Consider the following 25799-nt stretch of genomic DNA (forward strand, 5'->3'; position numbering starts at 1 on the left):
TTTGTTACAGCTTATACAAATTCTGCAGTGTGTCTACTTCCTGCCTTCATGGAAGCAGACGTAGGGTTAACATCCTGTTACAAATTAGCAGATCTGCCAAGGCAGCAGAGATTCCTGAGCTGACACTGCTGAGAGATCAAATTACTCTTGTGATTGGTCACAGATGAGGGATAATTAGACAGACTAAACTCTCAATACATACAGGGTGCATTTTTCTGTGTTTTTCCTTCTGTCCTGTGCAATGATTCAGGTCCACTTTAAAGTGAACCTACAGACTAAACATCTCAGCAGCAATGAAAAGGCATGGTGTTTCTTTAACAGTTTTACAGCTTCAGAACTTTGTTTTTCTTACCCAAGCCTCATTTTTAGCTGCACAGAAGAAAACTGCCTGGGCATTTTTCCCCTGATGCTGTGCAAAGCATGATGGGATTTCTGATGCTGCTGTTCTCAATCTGCTGTCTTGGAGCAAATTTTTTATTTTTGGAATTTGAGATTTGATGCCTAGCATGCGCAGCTAGGAGGGGGTGATCAGGATACAGGGCAGTTCGAACTGTCTCATGCTCCCTGCCACCTCCTTTTAACCAAAAAGATGGCCACCCCCATGAAATCACAAACCTTTGCCTGTTCTTTGAAAACAGGATCGGTAATAGATTATATTACCTAGTCTAAGCAAGAAACTCCACAGCGCTAGGAAGCATCACAGTATCTGCAGTACCACCACAGTGTCGATATTCAAAACAGTGACCATCACCAAGGAAAAATTGCATCAAAAGGTCACTCACTGTCGTCAAGGTACCACAATTTAATAAAACTCAGGTTTAAAATAACACATATACAATAGCTTACTTTAAGGGTCCTTTTGACAGGGACCCTCGGTAAGTACAAGCATATAGTGTATACCAAATACACAATTAAAAAGGTCTCACGAAGTCAGTACATTTGCCCAGTCTCCAGTTCCGACCGGTTTCGGCTTTCCGCCGTCGTCAGGGAACCTAAACTAAAAACGAGATTATATTACCTATTTTAATTAACATAACTGATGTACTGTTAAAATGCTGCTATCCCGCGGCAGAACGAGGATTTTTTACCCCCCAAATCCCCTCTGCAAAATCCACGACTTTCTTGGTCGTGGATTTTGCTGCTCAGAGAGGTGGAGCTTTCAGCTGCAGCTCTGCCTCCATGCGCGTTAATCAGCGCGTATTTCCGCCTCTCCCTTCCCCTCTCAGTGAGACTGAGAGGGGTGGTGATCCGTGCTGATAGACCCGTGTAGAGGCAGAGCTGCAGCCAAAAGTTCTGCCTCTCACGGAAGCACTACCTGCAGTGTGCCCCAGGGGATTTGGGGGGGGGGGGAGGGGGTAAAAACCCTTGTTCTGCTGTGGGATAGCGGCGTTTTAACAGGGGCAAACTAGTCTAACACAAATAAAAGGTAAAAAGCCGTTTTTAAACTGGCTTCAGACTCTCTTTAATAGCCACACCTCTGACAATTGGCAATGTTAGGTGTTACTATGCTGCTTCCCAGAATTAGTAGCAGCCAGCTAGACGCATACACGAAAAACGGGCGCCAGGCAAACTTGGGTGGGGAAATTGCCAATAGTAGAATATCTTTTACAGTTACTGACATTCTATTTACAGTGTTAATTTTGACAGTAAAATATCGATAAATGTTACTGATATTTTACCACAGCCAAACCCAACCCTACTCTCACACAGAACACCCCCCCCCCCCCTGCCCTTAAACTTATCTACCCCTCCACCTTGCACAAAACCTTACCCTCACACAAAATGTTCCTGATTGATGCCTGATCAACCAACCCCCCCCCCCCCCCCTCAGTGAATATAATGTAATAGAAAAAAGGTGCTTCATTTTTACAATAATTATGTAGAAATGATTTAGTCAGTGTTTGCCCATTGTAAAATCTTTTCTCTCCCTGATTTACATTCTGACATTTATCACATGGTAACATTTTTACTGCTGGCAGGTGATGTAGCTGCTGCTTGCTTTTTTGGCAGTTGGGAACAGCTGTAAACGGCTATTTCCCACAATGCAATAATGTTCACAGACAGGAAACTGCCAGGACCATGATCCTCAGTTTCTTGTGGGAGGGGTTTCACCACAATATCCGCCATACAGAGCCACCTGATGATCCATTTGTGAAAAGGAATAGATTTCTCATGTAACCCTGCAAAAACCATGAGTACTGGTTGGTTAAGCCGGACGCCTGAATCCAACTGAAAACCGCTGCGAAAAATATAAAAACAGCAAAAAAAACCCATGATAAATATTAGTTACCGCCACTGTGCCTGAATTTCCCCTTTGGCGCCAGCTTGGCGCTAATTTCTGTGAAAATGAATGGTGGTGCCCGATTTGACTGATACCTAGTTAGACTACTGCTATGATATGCAGTAACTCCACCTTCAAAACCTTATGGGGTGTTAAATCATCTCCTCCTCAGTGTTAAATCATCTCCTTGAGCTTCAATGGTCTTCAGCGGTTCCTATAAATATATTGTGGTCTCTGCACAGGGGGTGAGCTTGTTGTTTTTTCTGAGAGTGGGTTAAAGGCCTATTTCAAGCTGAATACAAATTGCAAAAAAAATTAATAAATGGAAAAATGAACATCTCATTTTGACCATCAACATTGACAAAGTCCTGGAACTGAGCAGAGATGATATTGTCCTACCAGTGCCACAGGTGTCCACTGATTAGAAAACCTAGGAGTAGTACTAGGAGCACATTTTATTATTTTTAATTAATCCAAAACATGAAATTAGTTAACATTTCAGTATTTCTTGTAATCATTTTTTTTTCTTACAGGCATCAGCTGATGATATTCAGAATCTCCTTCAGTATGTTGGCCAAAAGTACATCCTCTTTGTGACTGTATTAAAGGTGTTCTTCTGAAAACATTTTTTCCTTGCCTTGCCAGGTCTGTTTAGCTAAGGTACAGTAATATTAGCAATTTTCTTTTTATCCAGATGCCTTTTTTGCCTCTTATTTGAAATCTCATAACACTGTATAAAAGTGATACGTGAAAAAATGTTTTTGAGAAAAGAGGAGGAACAGTGCAGGGGCTTTTTATCATATGTATCGGACTAAAGTAAACTTTGAGGCTGGCAGGACACTTGTCGGTTTTCATGTGCTGTTTCTGCACAACAAAAAAAAGACCTTACAATCTATGGGCTATTGTAAGTAATTTCATGACTGATTTTGGTAGCGATTTTAAGGAGCCCTTAAGTTCACACTAGTTTTGCGTGCGAGATTTTTCCGTGATAAACACGGAAAATGCACTGGACAAATTAGCGTTTTGGGAGCGATCGCTATTAGCGGTTCTATACATTCTAATTGCAATCGCTATAGAATCGCCGGCAAACCGCTGCAGGCAACGTGTTTACGATTACCGATAATCGCAAAACTACCGCGATCGTAGCAGTGAGAACACTGACATAGGGCTAGCGTTTTTTAAAAACTTTAGCGGGAATCGCGCTATTCCCGCTTAGGTGTGAACAGGGCCTTAAAAGTGTAAGCGTTTTGTCAGCGATTGTGTAGCAATTAGCGTTTTTAATTGTGATTGGTCCTTTCAATCTTAATTTTTTTACAGTGTGCAGTAACTTAAAAACGCTAGCAAAATCGCTCTGTGTAGGGTTTGATGAGCGATTACGCCAGTGTTTATATACTTTGCAGAAACGCTAACGCTAAAAATGCTGCATGTCCTGCGTTTGCAATTTTGGTAATCGCAATCGCTCCAGTGGAATTTGGCCCATCCATTAACATTAGCTGAGCGTTTAGGGAAATCGCTAGCATTTTGAATCGCTCCCGAAACGCTCAAAAAATTGCTCTTGTGGGTCCCAGCCCTTAAATGCATTTTCCCCATGCAGAAAGAAAATGGACAGTGGTGAAGCACTGCATGTCTTTTCTCTATCAATTACAATAGCTTCTGTGAAATAAACGCATTCGTTTTCCCAAATGCAGACACACATGGTGTGCGGAAAACACATACCCGTATCTCGCTCCGTATAAGACACTCCGGAACATAAGACGCACCCAGGTTTTGAGGGGAAAAAAAAGAATTCATAGTAAACCTGGTGCGTCTATATTCCAGGAGCGTCTTGTAGGTGTTCTACCCCAATTAATGTCCTCAGGAGTCCCCCATGTGCCCTCAGGTGTCCTCAGTGTCTCCCATGTGCCCTCAGGTGTCCTCAGTGTCTCCCATGTGCCCTCAGGTGTCCTCAGTGTCTCCCATGTGCCCTTATGTGTCCTCAGGTGTCCCCCGTGTGCCCTTGGGTGTTCCCAGTGTGGCCCATATGAGCCCTTAGGTATTTCCATATGTGCCCTCAGTGTCCCCCATATGCCCTTAGGTGTCCTCAGTGTAGTCCTCAGGTGTCCCCATGTGTCCTTAGGTGTTCTCAGTGTGGCCCCCAGTGTCCCCCATGAGCCCTTAGGTGGTCCCAGTGTGGCCCCCAGTGTCCCCCATGAGCCCTTAGGTGTTCCCAGTGTTGCAATAGGTGTCCCCATGTGCTCTCAGATGCCCCCATGTGCATTTAAGTAACCCCAGCTCCCTGTGTGGTCTGCTCCCCCTTCACCGTGTAAATAGTCTGGTGGGCGGCATGTATGTATAGAGTGGCTCCCTGCGCGTCGGCTTGTCCAATCTCCCCTCCCCGCATCTGTCCGCTCACCCCCCGCTGATGTCCCCGCTCACCCCCCGCTGATGTGTCTACTCCCCGCCGGGTGTCAGGCTCAGCATAGCAGCAGTCTTACTCACTTTAGCCGCTCTCCGGGAATGCAGACCTGGTCTCCTCTCTCGTCGCCCCTCTAGTGATGGCTTCATTAATGACGCGTATTATAGAAGCCATCACTAGAGGGGCAACGAGAGAGGAGACCAGGTCTGCATTCCCGGAGAGCGGCTAAAGTGAGTAAGAGAGCCGCTATGCTGAGCCTGACACCCGGTGGGGAGCGGGCACATCAGCAGGGTTGAGCGCACAGATGCGGGGAGGGGAGATTGGGCAAGCTGACGCGCAGGGAGCCAGGCAGTGATCTCGGGGGCCACTCTATACATACATGCCGCCCGCCAGACTATTTACACGGGGAAGGGGAGCGGACCACACAGGGAGCCAGTGCAGGGAATCCCCGACGTGGCGGCGGTTCGTATCTGCGGACGTTCGTAAGTCGGGGATTCCCTGCATTTGCCGTATAAGACGCAGGGACTTTTTCTCCCCATACTGGGGGGAGAAAAAGTGCATCTTATACGGCGGAAAATACGGTATATAGAAAACAGACAAGTGTTCTCCCTGCCTGAAAAATGTTTTTGGAACGGTGCACAGGCAAAATGAGAAAAATTTGTTAGGAGAGAATGGTGTATACTTACAGACACAGACCATTTATATAGCGCTTTTTCTCCTAGCGGACTCAAAGCGCCAGACCTGCAGCCACTAGGACTCGCTCTATAGGCAGTAGCAGTGTTAGGGAGACTTGCTCAAGGTCTCCTACTGAATAGGTGCTGGCTTACTGAACAGGTAGAGCCGAGATTTGGACCCTGGTCTCCTATGTCAGAAGCAGAGCCCTTAACCATTACACTATCCAGCCACTACTTGTCTTGTCCCTGGTGGCCACACTGCTGGCAGTTCTCTCAATAACAGTATGAACACTCGATGGTTGAACTCGATGGACATATGTCTTTTTTTCCCAGAACGTCATTTCGGACAGCACCCCTGGATGAGACTTGTCTCCCTCCCCACTGTGGACAGGAAACTGTTAAAAGAAGAATTTGCATAAGCAATAGGCAGCCACATATAAGATACTACACCTGCCACAGTACCTCAGTTTAGTTTCCTGTCCCGGACGGGATGCATGGGAGAGGTCTCCAGGAGTGCCATCCATGTCAGGCGGCAGGGGCAGCGTTTTCCAGGGCTCCAAGCAGCACTGTTCAGTGAACAGTCGGAGCCCTGCAGCATGGAGGAGGCTTCTCCATCGGAGGCAGCAACTTTATGCGCGCATGTGCGTGCATTGGAGAGAGTTCACTTCCGGTTGAACCGGAGGTAGTCACGCGCTGGCGTCCCGCGTGATCTGAAGTCTGAGCCGGGCGGCAGGGGCCGCGGCGGTGATAAGGAATCGGCATACAGCTTATTCCTTAAGGTAAGAAGCTGATTAAGCATATGCTTAGCCGGCAGGGGCCGCATGCATAATTAGATCAGCTGCATCAAATCAGCAGCACAGGTATAAGTTTGTAGAGTCCATGATGCACTCTGGTTTGTGGCTGAGGATCATGGAGGACGCCTCTGGGTCAGCTCCTGCACAATCTGCTGAATCTGCCCAGGATCCCTCTCTGGCAAGTAGATGTGATTATGTTTCTTCTGCTTGGCTGGATATATGTTATGTATAGAGGGATTTGTCTAATGGCTGGCTATCGTTTATTATGTTTTATACCCCAAAAGACATAAGACTGAGAAGGTTGAAAAGTCTGAAAAATCTTCTACTCAGTCCAGTCAGCATGGATTGGCAACTCTGAATGGAAATTGTGCCAGTATTGTACAGAGAAGGTCCACAGCAATAGGAAATTAAAGATTCTGCTATTGCTTCTACCGCCTCAGCTGCTTCAGATGGGCCTGGGACTAGTACTGCTATGGCTTATCTACCTGTTATAGCTAATCCATCATCTCCTATGTTGTCTGCACCTCTAACTATGCGTCCTGCTTCCAAGAGACATAGGCCTCTATTTATTGAGCATTCCTGCATGCGGTAATGCTCAAAACAGCTGACTTTACCCACCATTTAGTAAAGTGTGCATTCATAAAACCTGTGTCCGCATGAAAATCTATAATTCCTGAGCAGGTGCGGGAAATTAACACCTTGTGCGGAGATTATCACAACACAGGTCACTGAAGGTTAATTCATAAAAATTAAAGCAGGCAAATGTGAGCAGAGAAACCCTGGCTGTTTAGAGAAGGCGATAAGCCAGCCATAACAGGCAAGCTAATGGAGAGACAGACCTCCCAGGCAGCTGCAGTGAGAGCAGAACAAACTGCATCCCAGAATACCCAGGCTGTGTTTTTAACCCCATGGGTACCTGTTTTCAGATAAATTTCACATCAGAAAGCCTGCATGTGTAACATTCTTGAAGTTCTTCTAAGCTGCAGCAATTAAATAGATTGTTTAGAAGAACTAGACAGATTCAGGGCAAGGAGAGGCAATTTAAACAAAAATGCACATGTAAAGGAATGCTGGGGCTGCCTCCTTTATAGTAACTCTCTCTGCACAGAGATGTATCAAACTAGGAGGAAGATTTGAGTAAAACTGACTAAAGGCCTTTTTTTCATTACCCTGCGAGTTACTATTTGATTCTGATCACGAGGTACGTTAAACTAATGGAAACTGCAGCAGCAATTTCCATTAGTGCAATCTGATTGCGATGCGATTTGGACAAAGCACAATCGTCATCCTCCTGCATTGTATGCAATTGAGCTGTACTATAAGTATAGTAGCGCAATCGCATAGTGGAAATTGAAGTGCGATTGGGATCGCAAATGCGGTTGCGATCGCATTTCATAGTGGAAAAGAGCCCTAAACGAAATGTTTTTTTCCTGAATTAATGAAAGACTTACTAATAGGTATTAAGTCTGAGCAGAAATCTTTGACACCTTTGGATCAAATGTATGAGAGTTTGGCGGATCCTCATTCTCGGCTTATTCCAGTCCATTCTACTCTTAAGATTAGGATTAAGGAGTGGGATAATCTAGGAAAAGGTTTTTTTTTTTGGCCCAGTTCATTATCTAAATGTTGTTTTTCTCCTGAAGATCAGGGTTTTGGGGAACCCCGCCTAAATTAGATCCATATTTTTGAAGGGTATCAAACAAAACTGACCTACTTTTTTGAGGATTTCTGGGAAATTTTGAATGATTTCCCTAAAGTTTGGAATGCTTCCAATTATCTAGTGGACGCTTCAGATGATACGGTTAAACTTATGGCCAGAACTACGGCATTAGTTAATTCAGCCAGAAGAGGTGTATGGGTAAAAACTTGGAATGATGACAATTCTTCAAAATCAAGTTATGTGGTGTACCTTGTGAAGGGGGTCTGCTGTTTGAGTCAGTTAGACAACCCTCTAGACAAAACGGCAGACACACATACAAAAAAAAAAAAAAAGTATTCCTGTTAAAGGAATTCTATCGATTCACATATTTTCAATTGACACAGGAATTGTTTGGGAAGTGTTGCTAAGTACTGGTGTATACATTTTAGTAGCAACCTCTTTGTTTACTGTTATCAAAATGCTTTCAAACTCTACTGACAAAACTGACTCTGAGCCATGAGGAGAGGGGAAATTCCCCTCACACTTGATCAGTTAACTCTGTGTAACTGTGTGTGACAGAGAGAACAGCTGCAGCTTCTGTGTCCTGTTTCGGACTGAAGTGTCTGTAGAGAGCAGAGGAAATGTAACTAATTGTTACAGCTTTTCATACTGTTTTTTGCTTTCAGAGTTTGTTTGATATTTGCTTTCTGTAGTCCGATATGCAACTCTGGCTGTGCATTGAAGTAGACACCCCTTCTGCAATTGATTTGTCCCAATATAGCTAATCCTACCCTCAGTAAATTACAGCTTTTGCCTCTGATATTTAACATGAAAGGTAGGTACATGTTTACACAGCAACTTAGACATTATTTGTACATTGTCATTTTAGAACACTTGGGTATTGATAGTATTCCTTTAAGAAAGGACCTTTTCAAAGTAAACGGTCCTTTCGTCCCTCCTTCTAAGAATAAGTCAGATCCCTAGTCCTCTAAGGGCAGGAGATGGGCTCTCTACAAGTCACAGAAGCCTAAGGGCCTGTTCAGACTGCACACGTTTCCAGCTGCGTTTTGGAAACGCGTGCAGAAGGCCAACACGCACGACATCAGACAGTGCATAGAGTGCACTGTCTGATGTGCGGTCCGGGAACGCATGCTGCACGCAGATTTAGCAAAAAACGCGCGGCTGTCCCATTCACTTTTCAGTGATATGGGATCAGCCACGCAACGCATGCAAACGCGGATGACGTGCGTTCGTACTCGTTGCGTTCCGCATGCGTGGCCGTCCGCGTTTGTAATGTGAACCGGCCCTAAGTCCAACTTCACTTTTACCAAGAAGTCAGATAAGCAATGACGCTAGTATTCCAGTGAGATGGAGAATTGCAAATTTCAAAACATGGCAACTACAGTGCACAAAATATTGGTTATTTAGGCTTCTTTCACAGTGGGACGTTACAGGCACAGGTTAGAGCAACCTGTAACGCAGCCCAGCTCACAGTAATGAAAAATCAATGGGCTGTTCACAGTGCCCACGTTGCGTTACATTGTAACGCTGCACGTTCTGGGAAAGTGCAGCATGCTGTGCGTTATACACGGTTTTAGCCGCATTAGACTGTTTGCATATGCTCAATAACGTGTGTTTTTTTGTTTTTTCTTGCAGGAGAGGAGGGGAGAGTCCGCTGTTGTGGCCAGCCACATGACTAATTAATATGCGCTGCAGTGTTAACTTCCTGGAGCGGCCGCTTATTGGCTGGCAGGACCAGGTGATGCGGAATTTTCCGATCACGTGCTCTCCACAGTCTTTTGCCGCATGCGCCGTTTTCGTCCGATAGTATGCGTCAAAAAGTACGCATCACAGACCCATCAGGAGACGCATAACGTGGCTCTAAATAGCATCTAACTTCAAAGCTCACATGCGTTACGTTGGGGGCACGTTATGTGACCTTAGCATCGCATCTAACGCAGCGTCTTAGTGGGAAAGAGCCCTTAAGGTGGTTTTTGGAGGGATACAGAATAGAGTTCAGCCAGCCTCCTTTTAAGAGCTTTTGCATTACTCCCCGCTTGCAGGACCAAATAAAGTTTTCAGCCTTACAATCGAAAGTCCTTTCCCTGTTTAGAAAAAAAGGGTAATTCGAGAAGTACCGAAATGTCAGAGGACAGGGATTCTATTGCCCTGTGTTTTTTCTAGTAAAGGAGCTACAGAGAAATTATCAGTTCATACTAAATTTAAAGAGTCTAAACCAGAAGGTAAAATACAGAAAATTCAGGATGGATTTGATCTATTATTCATCTCTTACAGAAGGACGATTTCCTAGCCTTTCTAGACAGAAGAGATGCGTATATTCAATTACCGATACATCTGTCTTCTCAATAATGCTTAAAGGGAAGGTTCAGGGAGGGTAGAAAAAAAATAAAAATCAATTTCCACTTACCTGGGGCTTCCTCCAGCCCGTGGCAGGCAGGAGGTGCCCTCGCCGCCGCTCTGCAGGCTCCCGGTGGTCTCCGTGGCCGACCCGACCTGGCCAGGCCGGCTGCCAGGTCGGGCTCTTCTGCGCTCCAAGTCCTTGTACTTCTGCGTCCCACGCCGGCGCTCTGACGTCATCGGACGTCCGCCGGGCTGTACTGCGCATGCGCAGTAGTTCTGCGCATGCGCAGTACAGCCCGGCGGACGTCCGATGACGTTAGAGCGCCGGCGTGGGACGCAGAAGTACAAGGACTTGGAGCGCAGAAGAGCCCGACCTGGCAGCCGGCCTGGTCGGGTCGGCCACCGGAGACCACCGGGAGCCTGCGGAGCGGCGGCGAGGGCACCTCCTGCCTGCCACGGGCTGGAGGAAGCCCCAGGTAAGTGGAAATTGATTTTTATTTTTTCCCCACCCTCCCTGAACCTTCCCTTTAAGGTTTGCCATCCAGATGGAGGAAGAGGTAAGAATGTATCAGTTTAATGCTTTGCCCTTCGGATTATCCTCAGCTCCAGGGTTGTTTATGAAGGTAATGTCTGGGGTTCTGGCTACACTTAGACAGAGAAAGGTTAACATTTTGGGTTACCTTGATTTTCTGTTTTGGTGGACATCTCCCAATTCGGTAAGAGATCAGATTGTTACGACAATAGTCTTACTACAAGATCTAGGTTGGATCATTAATTGGGAGAAATCTTCCTTAATTAAATCCTACACAGATTATAAATTTGTTTGGGCTATTTCATTAGCATATCAGACACAGGGGGAGCAATTAAATTCTATCATGGCTCATTCCACAAGAGGAATTTCGACTTCTTGGGCAGAGAGGGCAGGGGCCTCCTATAGATCAGATCTGCAGAGCTGCGACCTGGTCAAGTCACAATACGTTTGTAAAGCACTATCGCCTTAATGTATTGGCCTCTGCAGGTTTATCCTTCAGAAGGAAAGGTTTGCAAGCTGTGGTCCCACCCTAAGGTTTTAACTCTTGTATATCGTCTCATCCAGGGGTGCTGTCCGAAATGACGTTCTGGGAAAGACCACTTTACTTACGGTAAAGTCTTTTCCAGTAGTCATGAGGACAGCACCCCTGCAACCCGCCCTTATTTGGGTAGGAAAGAGAAATACGTTTGTGTAAGCATCATTAAATGTCCGTGTCATCTTTTTATCAACTGAGGTACTGTGGCAGGTGTAGTATCTTATATGTGGCTGCCTATTGCTTATGCAAATTCTTCTTTTAACAGTTTCCTGTCCACAGTGGGGAGGGAGACAAGTCTCATCCAGGGGTGCTGTCCTCATGACTACTGGAAAAGACTTTACCGTAAGTAAAGTGGTCTTTTTTTCGACCCAAATAACTATGTAACACTTGTTCACAGGTTCCAAGATACTCGTTCAGCTGGTGCAAGTCTCCAGTGCTTCACCACTCCAGTACAGTCATAAATGAAGAAAGAAACACAGACAGCATTCTTGCTAGGCAGCAAATATATTCGCTTAAAGCAGCAGGGACCATCATAGTATCCCAGGAAAAAAATATGTATAAGTAGATAAATACTTGTTCTACTTACATAACATATGTATTGCACTGTCAACTTTTAGATTTCATTGAATTTTATATAGTAAATAGAAAACTGTTTAGGCATTTTCCATATGTGCTGCCTCTTACTGAAGCCAACCCTGATGTAATTTCCTCCCTGACACCTTCAGTTTGCGTTTCCACGTTGAGCTGTTTTTGACGCATATTTTTTTCGATTCCTGGTGCTTGGGTGGACAATTCGTTTTTGTGCTTAGCGGTTTTCTAAGTGTTTTTTTGATCGCTTTGTAATTCACTCACTGACGCAAGTCAGGAAGTGAACTCTTTGACCCGGAAAAGAATAAATACAATGTATTTATTCTTTAAACTGCGAGCGCAATCGCCTTAATGTGTGTCTTTGTACGCTCCCCAAATTTCCTATACTTTCCATTGAGGCAAATTCTCCCCGAAAATGAAACATGCACCGCATGACTGCATAATAAACACAGAGCAGTAGGTAAATTAAATTTGATTTATAGCTGGCAATCCTGCATTAAGCAGATCTATCTATTCATATTTATTTCCTTTTAAGCCATACCATTTGCCTGATTATCCTCCTGATCCTCTACCTGTAATACTTTTAGCCATAGACCCTGAACAAGCATGCAGCAGATCAGGTGTTTCTGACATTGTTGTCAAATCTGACTGGATTAGACACATGCTTGTTTCTGGTGTTATTTAGACACAGCTGCAGCCAAACAGATCAGCAGGGCTGTCAGGCAACCGGTATTGTTTAAAGGGAAGGTTCAGGGAGGGTGGGTAAAAAATAAAAATCAATTTCCACTTACCTGGGGCTTCCTCCAGCCCGTGGCAGGCAGGAGGTGCCCTCGCCGCCGCTCCGCAGGCTCCCGGTGGCCGGCGCTCTGACGTCATCGGACGTCCTCCGGGCTCTACTGCGCAGGCGCAGAACTACTGCGCATGCGCAGTAGAGCCTGGAGGACGTCCGATGACGTCAGCGCGCCGGCGTGGGACGCAGAAGTTCCGGGCCTTGGAGCGCAGAAGAGCCCGACCTGGCAGCCGGCCTGGCCAGGTCGGGTCGGCCACCGGAGACCACCGGGAGCCTGCGGAGCGGCGGCGAGGGCACCTCCTGCCTGCCACGGGCTGGAGGAAGCCCCAGGTAAGTGGAAATTGATTTTTATTTTTTACCCACCCTCCCTGAACCTTCCCTTTTAAAAGGAAATAAATATGGCAGCCTTCTCACTTGAGTTGTCCTTTAAAGAGACATTGTAACAAAAAAAAACCCTCTGGGGGATACTTGCTTCAGGAGGGGGTAGCCTCAGGCAGGGAACACACTTGACTGTTTTTGTGCGCAATTTCTGCACAGAAAAACTGAGAACTCATGTTAATCAATGGGCTAGTTCACACTTGATGTGGTGTTTGCACGCAGAAAAAAAACTGACAATCTGCATGATGACTCTGCACATTTTGTCTGTTTTCTCTATCTATTACATCAGCTGCTCTGAAAAAAACGTGCGCGTTTTCTGGCATGGAAACACACTTGGTGTGCAGAAAAAGTATGCAGAAAAACGCGCGCGGAAAACTGAAAGACAAGTGTGTTCCCTGCCTCAGGGTCCCAATGGGGCTTCCCTGTCCTCTGTAGCTTGTGGGAATCCTGCGCTGGCTCCCCCGAAAGTTACTTGACAAGGGTGCGCGGGCAATATTTACCTACCGCAATCCTGCGCAGGCGCACTAGCGGCTTTTTCTTAAGGTGGAAATAGCCGAACCCCACCGGATCCACTCTACTGCGCGGGCGCAAACGACTTGCACCTGCGCAGTAGAGCGGATCTGATCAGGTTCGGCTATTTCCGCCTTAACCCGAATGAAGAACCCATAGTCCACCTGCGCAGGATCGTGGTAGGTAGACAACTCACCGTTTGGAGGTCGCCGCGCTGGATTGCCAGGACACAAGAAGATGGGGGAAGCCTCCTTAGGATCCAGAGGCTTCACCCTCAAGAGGTAAGTATCCCCCAAAGAGGTTTTTTTCATTACAGGTTTTCTTTAAGTGTATAATAGCCCATTAATTTACATGAGTTCTCAGGTTTTTAGAAGAAACCGGGCATGAAAACAGTCAAGTGTATTCCCTGCCTAAAGGAAATAAATATGGCAGTGTCCTTATCGCTCTCATTTCATATCTAATTTACTTCTAGAGTAAAGTAGACCGATTATGAAACTGCTAATGTTATCCAGGAAACATTTTGGGCAAGAATTTACATTATTGTAGAATTGGGTTCCTCCAATAAATGTAACATATTTTATATTTGTCATCATGCAGCTGAAAAAAAGTTGCTATTTATTATTATTTAGAAAATAGATTTTATTTCTGAAATCTTGTATTTTTAAGTTGGGCCCACTTTAAAGGGAAGCCAATTAACTTACCTGTATTTGCTTTTTAATGTGGAATGGTCAAATTAAATTTGTACGGATTTCCTTGGACTATACAGCCAGAAACTGTTATTGGATTGCAGCAAATAAAGTTGATTTTGTCAGTTTTCTACTAACAGTTCTGATTTTTCTTCTTTCATATAGGTTTATGATCGCCATGCTCCTGCTAAGGACATTACATCTGAGAAGCCGTCCATCCAGTATTATCTCCTTTTCCGCGCGGTCTTTGCAAGCCTGTGCCTATCACAGGAGAAGCCTCAGTTTACCCAGATACGGAAGTCAGGTAGCACTTTGGCATGGACAAAAGCAGTGGCTTCATTCACTTCCTGGACAAGATTCCACACAAGATAAGAAACCCCTTAGTAGCCCCACTCCTGAGACTAAAGGTCCACTCAGCAGTAATGAGCCATCACCCACAAGTGAACAGCCTGATGCTGCATTGGAGGAGGTAGATCCATTGCAAGATAAATCTATGGGCCTTGTCCAGAGGTTTAAAAAGACTTTTAAACAATATGGGAAGGTTATGGTAACGGTCCATGTACTGACCTCAAGTGTCTGGATAGGAATATTCTACTATGCAGCCTTAAAGTAAGTACACTGTAAACCTATTCTGGTACGCTGTTCTTTAAGTATATCTTCTTTGACTGTAATGCGAATCAGTCAGGATTATCAGTGTTTGTAAACCTATACTACTGCGTAAAGTGGTTATGACAGGGTCTCTGATGCCCTTACTTTGGACAAGCAAGGCAGTTGGAGTCAGAACAACTGGCCTTTGCTCTAGGTGAGCAATTCTGAAGTCTTAATGTTCAGAACCGGTGCAGATGTACAGTTGTGCTCATAAGCTTACATACCCTGGCAGAATATATGATTTATTTTCAAATTATATGAAAGATAACACAAAAACTTTTCTCATGGTTAGTGGTTGGCTGAAGCCATTTATTGTTTAACAACTGTGTTAACTGTTTTTAAATAATAATTACTACACAAATTACCCAAATGACCCTGATCAAATGTTTACATTCCCTAGTTCTTAACCGTGTATTGTGCTTTTTAACATCAATGACAGCTTGAAGTATTTTGTGGTAGTTGTGGATGAGGCTCTTTACTGTATCTTCTCAGACTGTAAAGCTGTCCATTCTTCCTGGCAAAAAGCCTCCGGTTCCCGTAAATTCTTGGGCTGTCTTGTATGCAATGGTTAAGAAATCATTAATTCTGTTAGGGTATGTAAAATTTATGAGCATAACTGTAGGTAATAACTAGCACACTAATCCTATCTATGGCTATTGGCTTTAGTTTCAGCTTTAAAGTAAACCTGTAAGGAGAAAAACCTCCCCTAGGGGGTACTCATCTTTGGAGGGGAAAGCCTCTGGATCCAAAAGAGGCTTCCCCAGTCGTCCCTCGCAGACTCCTTCCACTGCTGAGACCCCCGGACACAGGCAAACTAAAATAATTCCCCTCTGGCTCTGGTGGAAATAGTCGAGCCTGATCTGGTCCACTCTACTGCACTGGCTCGTGCCTGTGCAGTAAAGTAGACCCAATCGGGGTCGGATTTTTTTTTCCCCCAGAGCCCATAAGAAAGCCACTAGTGCACCTGTGTGGCACGCCATTGAATTATCTTTTTTTTTTTTTTTTTCCAATTAAAGCCTTTAAGCATCTGTTGCTTTCAATCTTTTTTATACAGAAATCTCAAAACCTATTGGTTGGTACATTTGCAAATTAACCATTCACCCATGACTAAGCTTGAGTTTATTGGTTGGTCAGGCACAGAGTACTACTACAAAGGGAAATCCATAGTCATTCACTTACCTGGAAGGGATGTGGTAATAAAGAACCATGTAAACAGATTGTCTATGTATTTCATGACAAGGTCAGAGCTTGAGAGGTGCCCTCATACTGTGGAATGTTGGGGGTGGATATCTGTGTCCTGCCAGCAGGAGGGAAGTATTCTGGCTTTAATCAGGAGTGGTGGATCACTGGGATCTTCAGGTGAGAAGATTAGCAGCACAGGAACTCTACCTATCACAAGTTCACTGACACGGAGCAGTGCTTTTCAGCGCTGCTGTATTTGGGCGCAGCCGGCGCCTCCATAGACTTCAATAGGAATCATTCCTATTGAAGCGCTCAGTGAGTAACATCGTTGCTTAAAAACATAATAATTCGGCCTCCAGCAATCGCTGGAAGCCGAATTATTTCATTCCCCCACTATCCATGTCGGCCTGGAGGGGGAATAGTAATTAAATCGGCCCGGACTTGTGCAGAAGCAGGATCAGCTATATACCGCTGATTCCTGCGCCCAAGTCTACCGGCGCCGATTTCAAATGTACACCTATCACAAGTTCACTGACAATAGGTTGCTGATTACCATAAGCTTACTCTGCCTATACTTGGTTGTTAACCAGCTACTGTTTGTACTGATGTATTTCAAAATGTGTGCTTATATTCCCATGTCCCTGAAGTACTTTGCCTCCTATCACCAGTTTGATTGTCAGTCTGCACAGCATATCATCGCTGTGGATATTTTAACACCAGAAATTACTTGAAAAGAAATCACTTCAGCACACACTAGATACAATACTTTGGGGTTTGATTTACATAGTTACAGTAAACAATATTACCAGGGCAGGAGAGGCATGGCAGTATTACCGGTACTAATGCCAATGCTTATAAGCACAACCCGCATATACATGGGTAAGACCAGCGTTCTACTGGTAACGTGTGTTGCCCAGGTGCCAGTTCTCTACATACACTGGACTTGGAGTACTACCTACTAAAAAACTTAGTTAAATAATTTTGTGCAATGTTGTTTTTTTTTTCCTGTTTTGTTTGATATAAACTAAAGTTATCATCTGTAGAACTTAGAAATACTCTTTAGCCAGATGAGTAACTCCCCTTTGTAAAGGAGTCTGGCAATTAATAGCAGAAATGTTATTTCCAGATATGTTTTTGAGCATATTACAAAATAGGTAAAACAGTATTCAAGCATTAATTGCCATAACACCTATAACTAGGGGTTATTTTGCTCCTTTGAGCTATAAAAGAAACGTTCCATCTGATAATCACCTTACACGTGAGAACACAATTCACATGGAAGAAGATTCACATGAAAAAGAAGTAATCCAATGTGAAAAATGTTTCACGTGGACTTGTTTCATCAGTCTTCTAGTTCTTTGTATCTGGTGCCCTCTAGTGGACTCTTCCTAGATATACATGGTTCATATACTGCAGTTGACTAAAGTTCTGCACAGCTTGTTGGGAGTGAGAAATCTCTGCAAAAAAATAACTAAATAAAAGAAAGGTGTAAGGGGATTATACAGTACTGTATCTAACCCATCTTAAACTACAAATTCATGCAACCTCCCATATACACATTACAAAAACACAGCAAAATCCACACTCATCTAGGACTCTGTTTATACAAATGTCTTGCTTTCGAGCTAGCGTATGTTGTATGTTCAGTTTATTAGTAATTGCACTGAAATGTCTCTCATTTCTCCAGCTTTGACCTAAAGTTTCATACTTCTTTTGTGACTAATATTTTTATTAAATTCACAAATAGAACTTAACTACAGTCCATCAACATGGAAAGAATGCATGAAATGTTTTACTTTTTCTAATGTGAACACGATTTAAAGAGTACCTAAATAAAACATTACAGTTTTGCTTTAAACCTAATAAGTTGCCAAGATATTTAAGCTCACACATGATAAAGTGGGATTTTCTTATTCCCAGGGTCTGTATTCCACGCATGGCCTTGAAATCCCTGCCCCCAGTGTGAAATTGGGCTCGGGGCATTTTTTTTTTCTTTCCAAACCATAGGTGCAAAGGATGCTGGGGGACTGATGTCATAACTCCACCCCTCATGTCATCTAATCTAGGCAGACAGACATCTGAAATAAGAATTATAGCAGACAGACATGATAAGATGGGCTGCTGCAGTTTTCCTATCTTTTCTCTGTACTACAGTTTGTGAAAAGAGAAGTAATTTGATCCAGGCAGGCAAGCAGCAGGGGAGGGAGGGGCAGGGGAGTTAACCAGGCTGAAGAGGTGGGCACAATGCTTTCAGCTTCAGGAGGAATAAGGAAGTGCTACTTACAGATATAAATGTGAGTCTGTTCTATCCAATATGATGTGACCAGATGTAAACTTTATATGTTCATCTAACTGTACACAGTGCCTAGACTGCATAAATGTATTGCCATTCAGACCTTTTTTGGCTAAAGGTGGTCTTTAATGATGTCCACCGATTAAGATTAGACCACACCTTTGCATGAGCTCCACTTTGTTCCTGCCACAGTTGAGCCAGAATGGTGTGTTAAAGCGGATCTGAGATGAAAAACAAACTATAACAAGTAACTTGTCTACAGTGATGTGAAAAACTATTTGCCCCCTACCTGATTTCCTATTCTTTTGCATGTTTGTCACACTTAAATCTTTCTGCTCATCCAAAAAACGTTATCTATTAGTCAAAGATAACATGATTGAACACAAAATGCAGTTTTAAATTATGGTTTTTATTATTTAGTGAGAAAAAAAAACTCCAAATCTACATGGCCCTGTGTGAAAAAGTGATTGCCCCCCTTGTTAAAAAATAACTTAACTGTGATTTATCACACCTGAGTTCAATTTCTGTAGTCACCCCCAAGCCTGATTACTGCCACACCTGTTTTAATCAAGAAATAACTTAAATAGGAGCTATTTGACACAGAGAAGTAGACCAAAGGCACCTCAAAAGCTAGACATCATGCCAAACAAACAAACAAATGAGAACAATAGTAATTGAGATCAATCAGTCTGGTAAAGGTTATAAAGCCATTTGTAAAGCTTTGGGACTCCAGCGAACCACAGTGAGAGCCATTATCCACAAATGGCAAAAACATGGAACAGTGATGAACCTTCCCAGGAGTGGCCGGCCGACCAAAATTACCCCAAGAGCGCAGAGAAAACTCATCCGGGAGGCCACAAAAGACCCCAGGACAACATCTAAAGAACTGCAGGCCTCACTTGCCTCAATTAAGGTCAGTGTTCACGACTCCACCATAAGAAAGAGGCTGGGCAAAAACGGTCTGCATGGCAGATATCCAAGGCGCAAACCACTTTTAACAAGAACATTAAGGCTCGTCTCAATTTTGCTAAAAAAAAACATCTCAATGATTGCCAAGACTTTTGGGAAAATACCTTGTGGACCGACGAGACAAAAGTTGAACTTTTTGGAAGGTGCGTGTCCCGTTACACCTGGCGCAGAAGTAACACAGCATTTCAGCAAAAGAACATCATACCAACAGTAAAATATGGTGGTGGTAGTGTGATGGTCTGGGGTTGTTTTGCTGCTTCAGGACCTGGAAGGCTTGCTGTGATAGATAGAACCATGAATTCTACTGTCTACCAAAAAATCCTGAAGGAGAAAGTCCAGCCATCTGTTCGTCAACTCAAGCTGAAGCGATATTGGGTGCTGCAGCTGGACAATGACCCAAAACACACCAACAAATCCACCTCTGAATGGCTGAAGAAAAACAAAATGAAGACTTTGGAGTGGCCTAGTCAACGTCCTGACCTGAATCCTATTAAGATGTTGTGGCATGACCTTAAAAAGGCGGTTCATGCTAGAAAACCCTCAAATAAAGCTGAATTACAATTCTGCAAAGATGAGTGGGCCAAAATTCCTCCAGAGCGCTGTAAAAGACTCGTTGCAAGTTATCGCAAACGCTTGATTGCAGTTATTGCTGCTAAGGGTGGCCCAACCAGTTATATAGTTATTTTGGTTGAAAAAAGACATACGTCCATCGAGTTCAACCAGTACAAAGTACAACTCCAGCCCGTCCCCCACATACCCCTGTTGATCCAGAGGAAGGCGAAAAAAACCCCACAAGGCATGGTCCAATTAGCCCCAAAAGGGAAAAATTCCTTCCTGACTCCAGGTGGCAATCAGATAAAATCCCTGGATCAACATCATTAGGCATAACCTAGTAATTGTAGCCATGGATGTCTTTCAACGCAAGGAAAGCATCTAAGCCCCCTTTAAATGCAGGTATAGAGTTTGCCATAACGACTTCCTGTGGCAATGCATTCCACATCTTAATCACTCTTACTGTAAAGAACCCTTTCCTAAATAAATGGCTAAAACGTTTTTTCTCCATGCGCAGATCATGTCCTCTAGTCCTTTGAGAAGGCCTAGGGACAAAAAGCTCATCCGCCAAGCTATTATATTGCCCTCTGATGTATTTATACATGTTAATTAGATCCCCTCTAAGGCCACATACACACATCAGACCATAGTCTTTTGAAAATGAAAGATCACAGACCAATCTTACCACCCTTCATGTAGTATGAGAGCCATACTCTACACAGTCTTTTCTATGGAGCTGAACTCCACATCAGAAAAAAATCTTTGCAAGATGCTGCACACACAGATGCTGTACAGACACAAAAGATCAGTATCTGCAAAAGATCTGTTCCTGCCAAAAATCCATTCCTGCAAATTGCAATGATAGTCTATGAGATCTGCAGATCATCATACACACATGATTTAACTGACATTCATCTGCAGATCAGATCCACCAGGATGGATTTTCAGATCCGCAGATGATTATCTTATACGATTTTTTTTGCAGGCGAAAATGTAACGCTACAGTGGAAACTTAGCCTTATGCATGTGTAAATGGGGTTTGGAGGATGAGATTTAAGGTTAGGTAGGAAGACAGGAGGATTTAAAGGAAAAATCCTTACTGGTTTTTAAGCTCACTTTTATTCCTTATCAGGTAATACTTATAACTTTTGTAATGACTAAGTAAATAAAAAATGTTGTGCAAGTCTTCAAACATTTTCCTCAGCACACAGTTGGTAGTGATTGTAGCTTGGAGTTTTCTTGGGTGTGGAAGAGCAAATTTACACACATGGATTTGTGGACTTTATGCCGTATGTCTCTGCAGATCCTTCAATGCCCTACTGTTGGGAGACATCTGGTTTTGGTTCTTTACAGACTTATTTGATCAGACACTAGACTGGGCCCTGGCTAAGCCAATCCCTGATCACTCCTCCAAATTATATTTGCTTTATGATTACAGCCCTTGTCCTGTTGGAAGGTGGGACTTTGATCCAGGTTCAGAGTGCTATTATCAATAGTATCGTTGCAATTTGCTCGCTTAATCTTTGCCTTAACGGACTATTCTTCTATTCCACTCTTTGCTTTTGGAATGGGACTTTGCAAAACGTGAGCCATGCCTGGTTTCGTGTGCCATGCGGTTGGCCCTCATTCCCCACCATAGCTACGCATCTCTACAGAACTCGGCCCCAAACTGTCCCCTGAGATATCGAGTTCTGATGCCTGCGGGCTAGAGTTCTTGTATGAGGCATAAAGGACAACTGAAGCAAGAGGGATATGGAGGCTGCCATATTTATTACCTGTTAAGCAATACCAGTTGCCTGGCCATCCTGCTGATCCTCGGACTCTATACTTTTAGCCATAGACCCTGAACAAGCATGCAGCAGATAAGGTGTTTCTGATATTATTGTCAGGTCTAACAAGATTAGCTGAACAAGCACGCAGCAGATCAGGTGTTTCTGATATTATTGTCAGATCTAACAAAATTAGTTGCGCGCTTGTTGCTGGTTAGTCAGACACTACTGCAGCCGAATAGATCAGCAGGGCTGCCAGGCAGCTGGTATTGTTTAACCACTTGATGACCCAGCCTTTACCCCCCCCCCCCCCCCCCCTTAGGACCAGCGCTATTTTTTGTGATCTGTGCTGCGTGGGCTCTGCAGCCCCCAGCACAGATCAGCTGGCACGCAGAGCGATCAGATCACCCCCCCCCCTTTTTCCCCCCTATGGGGATGATGTGCAGGGGGGTCTGATCGCTCCGGTCTGCAGGCATGTTGCGGGGGGGGGGCACCTCAAAGCCCCCCTCCTCGGCGAAATTCCCCCCCCTCCCTCTCCTCCCTCTCACCCCTGATGATCCGGGCTGCACAGGACGCTATCCGTCCTGTGCAGCCAGTGACAGGCTGTCACATGGCGGCGATCCCCGGCCGCTGACTGGCCGGGGATCGCCGATCTGCCTTACTGTGCTGCTGCGCAGCAGCGCCGTACAATGTAAACAAAGGAGACAAATGTCTCGTACGTTTACATTTAGTCTGCGAGCCGCAATCAGCGGCTTGCAGGCTATTCACGGAGACCCGCTCCGTGATCTAACAGGAAACGGCCGCTCGTGCGAGTGGCCTTTCTTGATTAATTAGGGAGGCACCTGGCGACGCAGATCTGCGTCGCTGGTCCTCCAGCTACCACTTTGCCGCCGCACGGTATGAGTGTGCGGTCGGCAAGTCGTTAAAAGGAAATAAATAGGGCAGCCTCCATATTCTTTTCACTACAGTTGTCATTTAAATCAATTGCTTGCTTAGGCCCCTCCATTGTTTCCAGAGGCAGATCATCTGAGTGTCTCTCCTGTGTAGGGAAAACTATTTACATCCCTCCCTGAACAGCACAAAAACAATAGTGTTATACTGACCAAAAACAAATAGCTATATTTTCCCTGCAGTGCCCATAGTCACATAAGTACTGGCTGGGTTCTCCCATCCCCTCATGATTGTAGCATGAATTGGCCTACTGCAGAGTACTCTAGGAAAGGGTAAACCCAGGCTACCACTCATCTTCTCTCAAGTAGTGCTATGTATGCAGACTCACACCAGACTGGCAGAGAGTGCAGGAGGAATCATGACATGAAATGTCTGCAGTTACATTTTCTATACTGTATACAGTACATAGATTTAATGTCTTAGTATTTTTGGTGGCTGGACAGTGTACTGGTTAAGGGCACTGCCTTTGACATGGGAGACCAGGGTCCGAATCCTGGCTAGGTTCAGTACCTATTCAGTAAGGAGTTCAAGGCAAGACTCCCTAACACTGCAGAGTGGTCTCTTGAGTGCGTCCCAGTGGCTGCAGCTCTTAAGCGCTTTGAGTCTGGCAAGAAAAGTGCTATATAAATAGTAGCAGTAGCAGTAGCAGTATTAGCAGCAGTAATAGCAGCAGCAGTAGTAGTATTAGCAGCAGCACCAGCAACTTCTTTTTCCTTCTCAGTTCCTGCCCTGTATTGGGAGAAATGGACGTTCAGTAAAATTCCTGGAAAGAAGCTTCAAATCACCATCATGGCTTTTAACAATACATTGTATTTTATATTATAGTTCTAAAATCTGAAGAGGGTCTGCGAGCGTTCTAATTGAGAGAAGAGAATAGCGAGTTGAATTGGCTGTTGTTGGCAACACATCTGTTTTCCTATGCTTTGCTTACAGTCATTGGCCAATATTTTCTGGAAATTATTGCACACACAAGTCAGACTAGAAATGTCATTGAAACTGACTTGTAGTTAGATTTAGTTGGATATTTATATGCGTCCCAATTTGTACTGCATAGTATTGTTCCAACATCTGTTTCTGTTTTGGAAAGCAATTTCATGTGTGTAACACACGTCAGCTGTAGACTTTGCGTAGGCATACCCAGCCTACAGCTGGAGAGCTGAGCACTTGACCTCAGCACATATTATAGTACAAGTGTTTGTTTTAGTTACCCCTGGACCAGCTGGCATTATTGCCCTTTCTAGCAGCTACTGATCCCAAATGTCAATCTAAACTTAGCGTACTCCTTTGCATTATGTGTTCCAAGCTATTAAAGTATTAGGTCTTTGACCCAGACAGCAGAATGTGTGAATGACACTTGAGGTCTCAATATGCAGTTTTCCAAGTAGTATTCGTAGATATCTAAAATACATGTGATCAGTTATACTGTTCAATATCTGTTGTTGCTTTGTGCTGTCATTTTCTAATAAGGCCTTCCATCTGTGTGGCCATCAACAACACTCCTACTATAAAGTGTATTTAGTCTTTTTTTTTTTTTACCTTGTTTTTTTTTTCTTTTCCGTTGTTGAGGTTCCATGATTATTTGTAGTTTTAATTAAAAATGTTGTGTTTTTTGTTTGCACTTGGGTGTTTATGTAATTAAGCCCCAGTTTCCTCCTCAGGCTCTTTTAGCTGGGTACTCCACCCGGCTAATTTTGGTGACCACCCGGCTATCATCGGCTTTGATTGCTGTACTAACAGCACAGGAGAGTTGGGTGCAGCCGGCACCACCATAGGCCGTAAAAGGAATTACAGCTAGAGTGGCGCACAGTCAGTCACTTCGGCACCGTCGGAAAGCAGAGCTGAAGTTGCTTTTAACTAGTTCACCCCCAAGGGTTTTTACCCTAACGGACCAGAGCAATTTTCACCTGTCAGTGCTCCTCCCTTTTATTCCCCAATAACTATATTACTAATCACAAGGAAATGATCTATACCTCGTTTTTTTCGCCACCAATTAGGCTTTCTGTGGGTAGTACATTTTGCTACGAATTTTTTTTATTCTAAATGCATTTTAATTGGAATACAAAAAAATGGGAAAAAATCATTTCTCAGTTGTCAGCCATTATAGTTTTAAAATTAAACATTCTCCTGTGGATAAAACCAACACATTGTATTTGCCCAGTTGTCCCGATTATTAAACCGTTTAAATTATGTCCCTATCACAATGTATGGCGAAAATATATTATTTTGAAATATAGGTGTTATTTTTCTGTTTTTTTTTTTTGTTTGTTTTTTATTCTGGCCATAATTACAAGCCCCTATGTAATAAAGTAAAATTAATTTTCCCTCATACAATATAGATAAAAAAGCTGAGTCCCTAAGGCAACTATTTATTTATAGCTGATTTTTTTTTTTTTTTTTTTTGAAAGTGGGGGGGTGGGGTTTTGGGGGGGGGGGGGAGGGTGGGAATGTAATTTATTAATTTTATTAATATTGTGTGGATATTATGTATTTGCCTGTATGTGCAATATACTTTTTGACCACAAGATGGCGCTAGTGAACACTCTCCCAATAGGAAGTGATCACATTTTTTTTCTTTTTACATTTTAGCAACTGTGACAGTTTCCTGTTTTGTTAATGGATGTGGCCGCTGTTCACGGTCGCGTCCATTCACTCCAGGCAGTGCGATTGGGTAGAGGACCGCTCTGTCCTCTTCCCCAATCACCCAGCACGGGAACCCGACGGAAACGGCGGCAGTAGCGGCGCGGACACGTGCGGAGCGGCGGCGGGAACGCACGACGTATTAAAACGTCATGTTGCCATTAATAGGGGAAAGCATGACGGTTTAATACGTATGTTTGCCATTAAATGGTTAAAACACTGTCATCTGGCCTCCAGCAATAGCTGGAAGCCGAATTACATAATTCCCCACTATCCGTGTGGACCTAGAGCGGGAATAGTATTTAACTCCGCCGGGAACTTGTGCAGCAGCAGGATAAGCCATACCGGCTGTATCCTGCGGCCAGTTCATATGTATGCCATCGGCTCTCCTCCTAATCCTTCTCTAATGCTGTAAGCAAAGTTGTGCAGAGAAGCACCAAACCTGCATTCTCCCCCACCTGGCTACTTTTTATGCCACCCGGCTGGTAAATATTTCTGGCGAGAACACCGAGCCCCTACATAACGTGGCATAAGGAGTAGTGTAACTGTAGGGTACCATTAGTATTTTTCACCTTTCCTAATTGATTTAATATTACCTTCTAACTCTGTTCCACATTATAGGTCCAGGTGTGATA

General features: G+C 44.0%; 1 protein-coding gene across 3 annotated transcripts in view; it reads left to right on the forward strand.

Annotated features, from left to right (window-relative positions):
* FAM210A (family with sequence similarity 210 member A) overlaps window positions 1-25799 on the forward strand; it is a 65811-nt gene that overhangs the window by 7726 nt on the left and 32286 nt on the right. Inside the window, exons 2-3 of one of the 3 annotated variants that reach the window (XM_068237121.1) lie at window positions 2815-2926; window positions 14329-14772. In XM_068237121.1, the coding sequence (XP_068093222.1) occupies window positions 14333-14772 (440 nt within the window). In that variant the 5' untranslated portion in view covers window positions 2815-2926; window positions 14329-14332. Of the gene's footprint in view, window positions 1-2814; window positions 2942-14328; window positions 14773-25799 lie in introns of all 3 variants that reach the window. The other 2 variants (XM_068237120.1, XM_068237122.1) reach the window with 2 other exon arrangements.

The sequence above is a fragment of the Hyperolius riggenbachi genome, chromosome 5, assembly GCF_040937935.1.
Source record: "Hyperolius riggenbachi isolate aHypRig1 chromosome 5, aHypRig1.pri, whole genome shotgun sequence".
In the NCBI taxonomy this organism is placed as follows: domain Eukaryota; kingdom Metazoa; phylum Chordata; class Amphibia; order Anura; family Hyperoliidae; genus Hyperolius; species Hyperolius riggenbachi.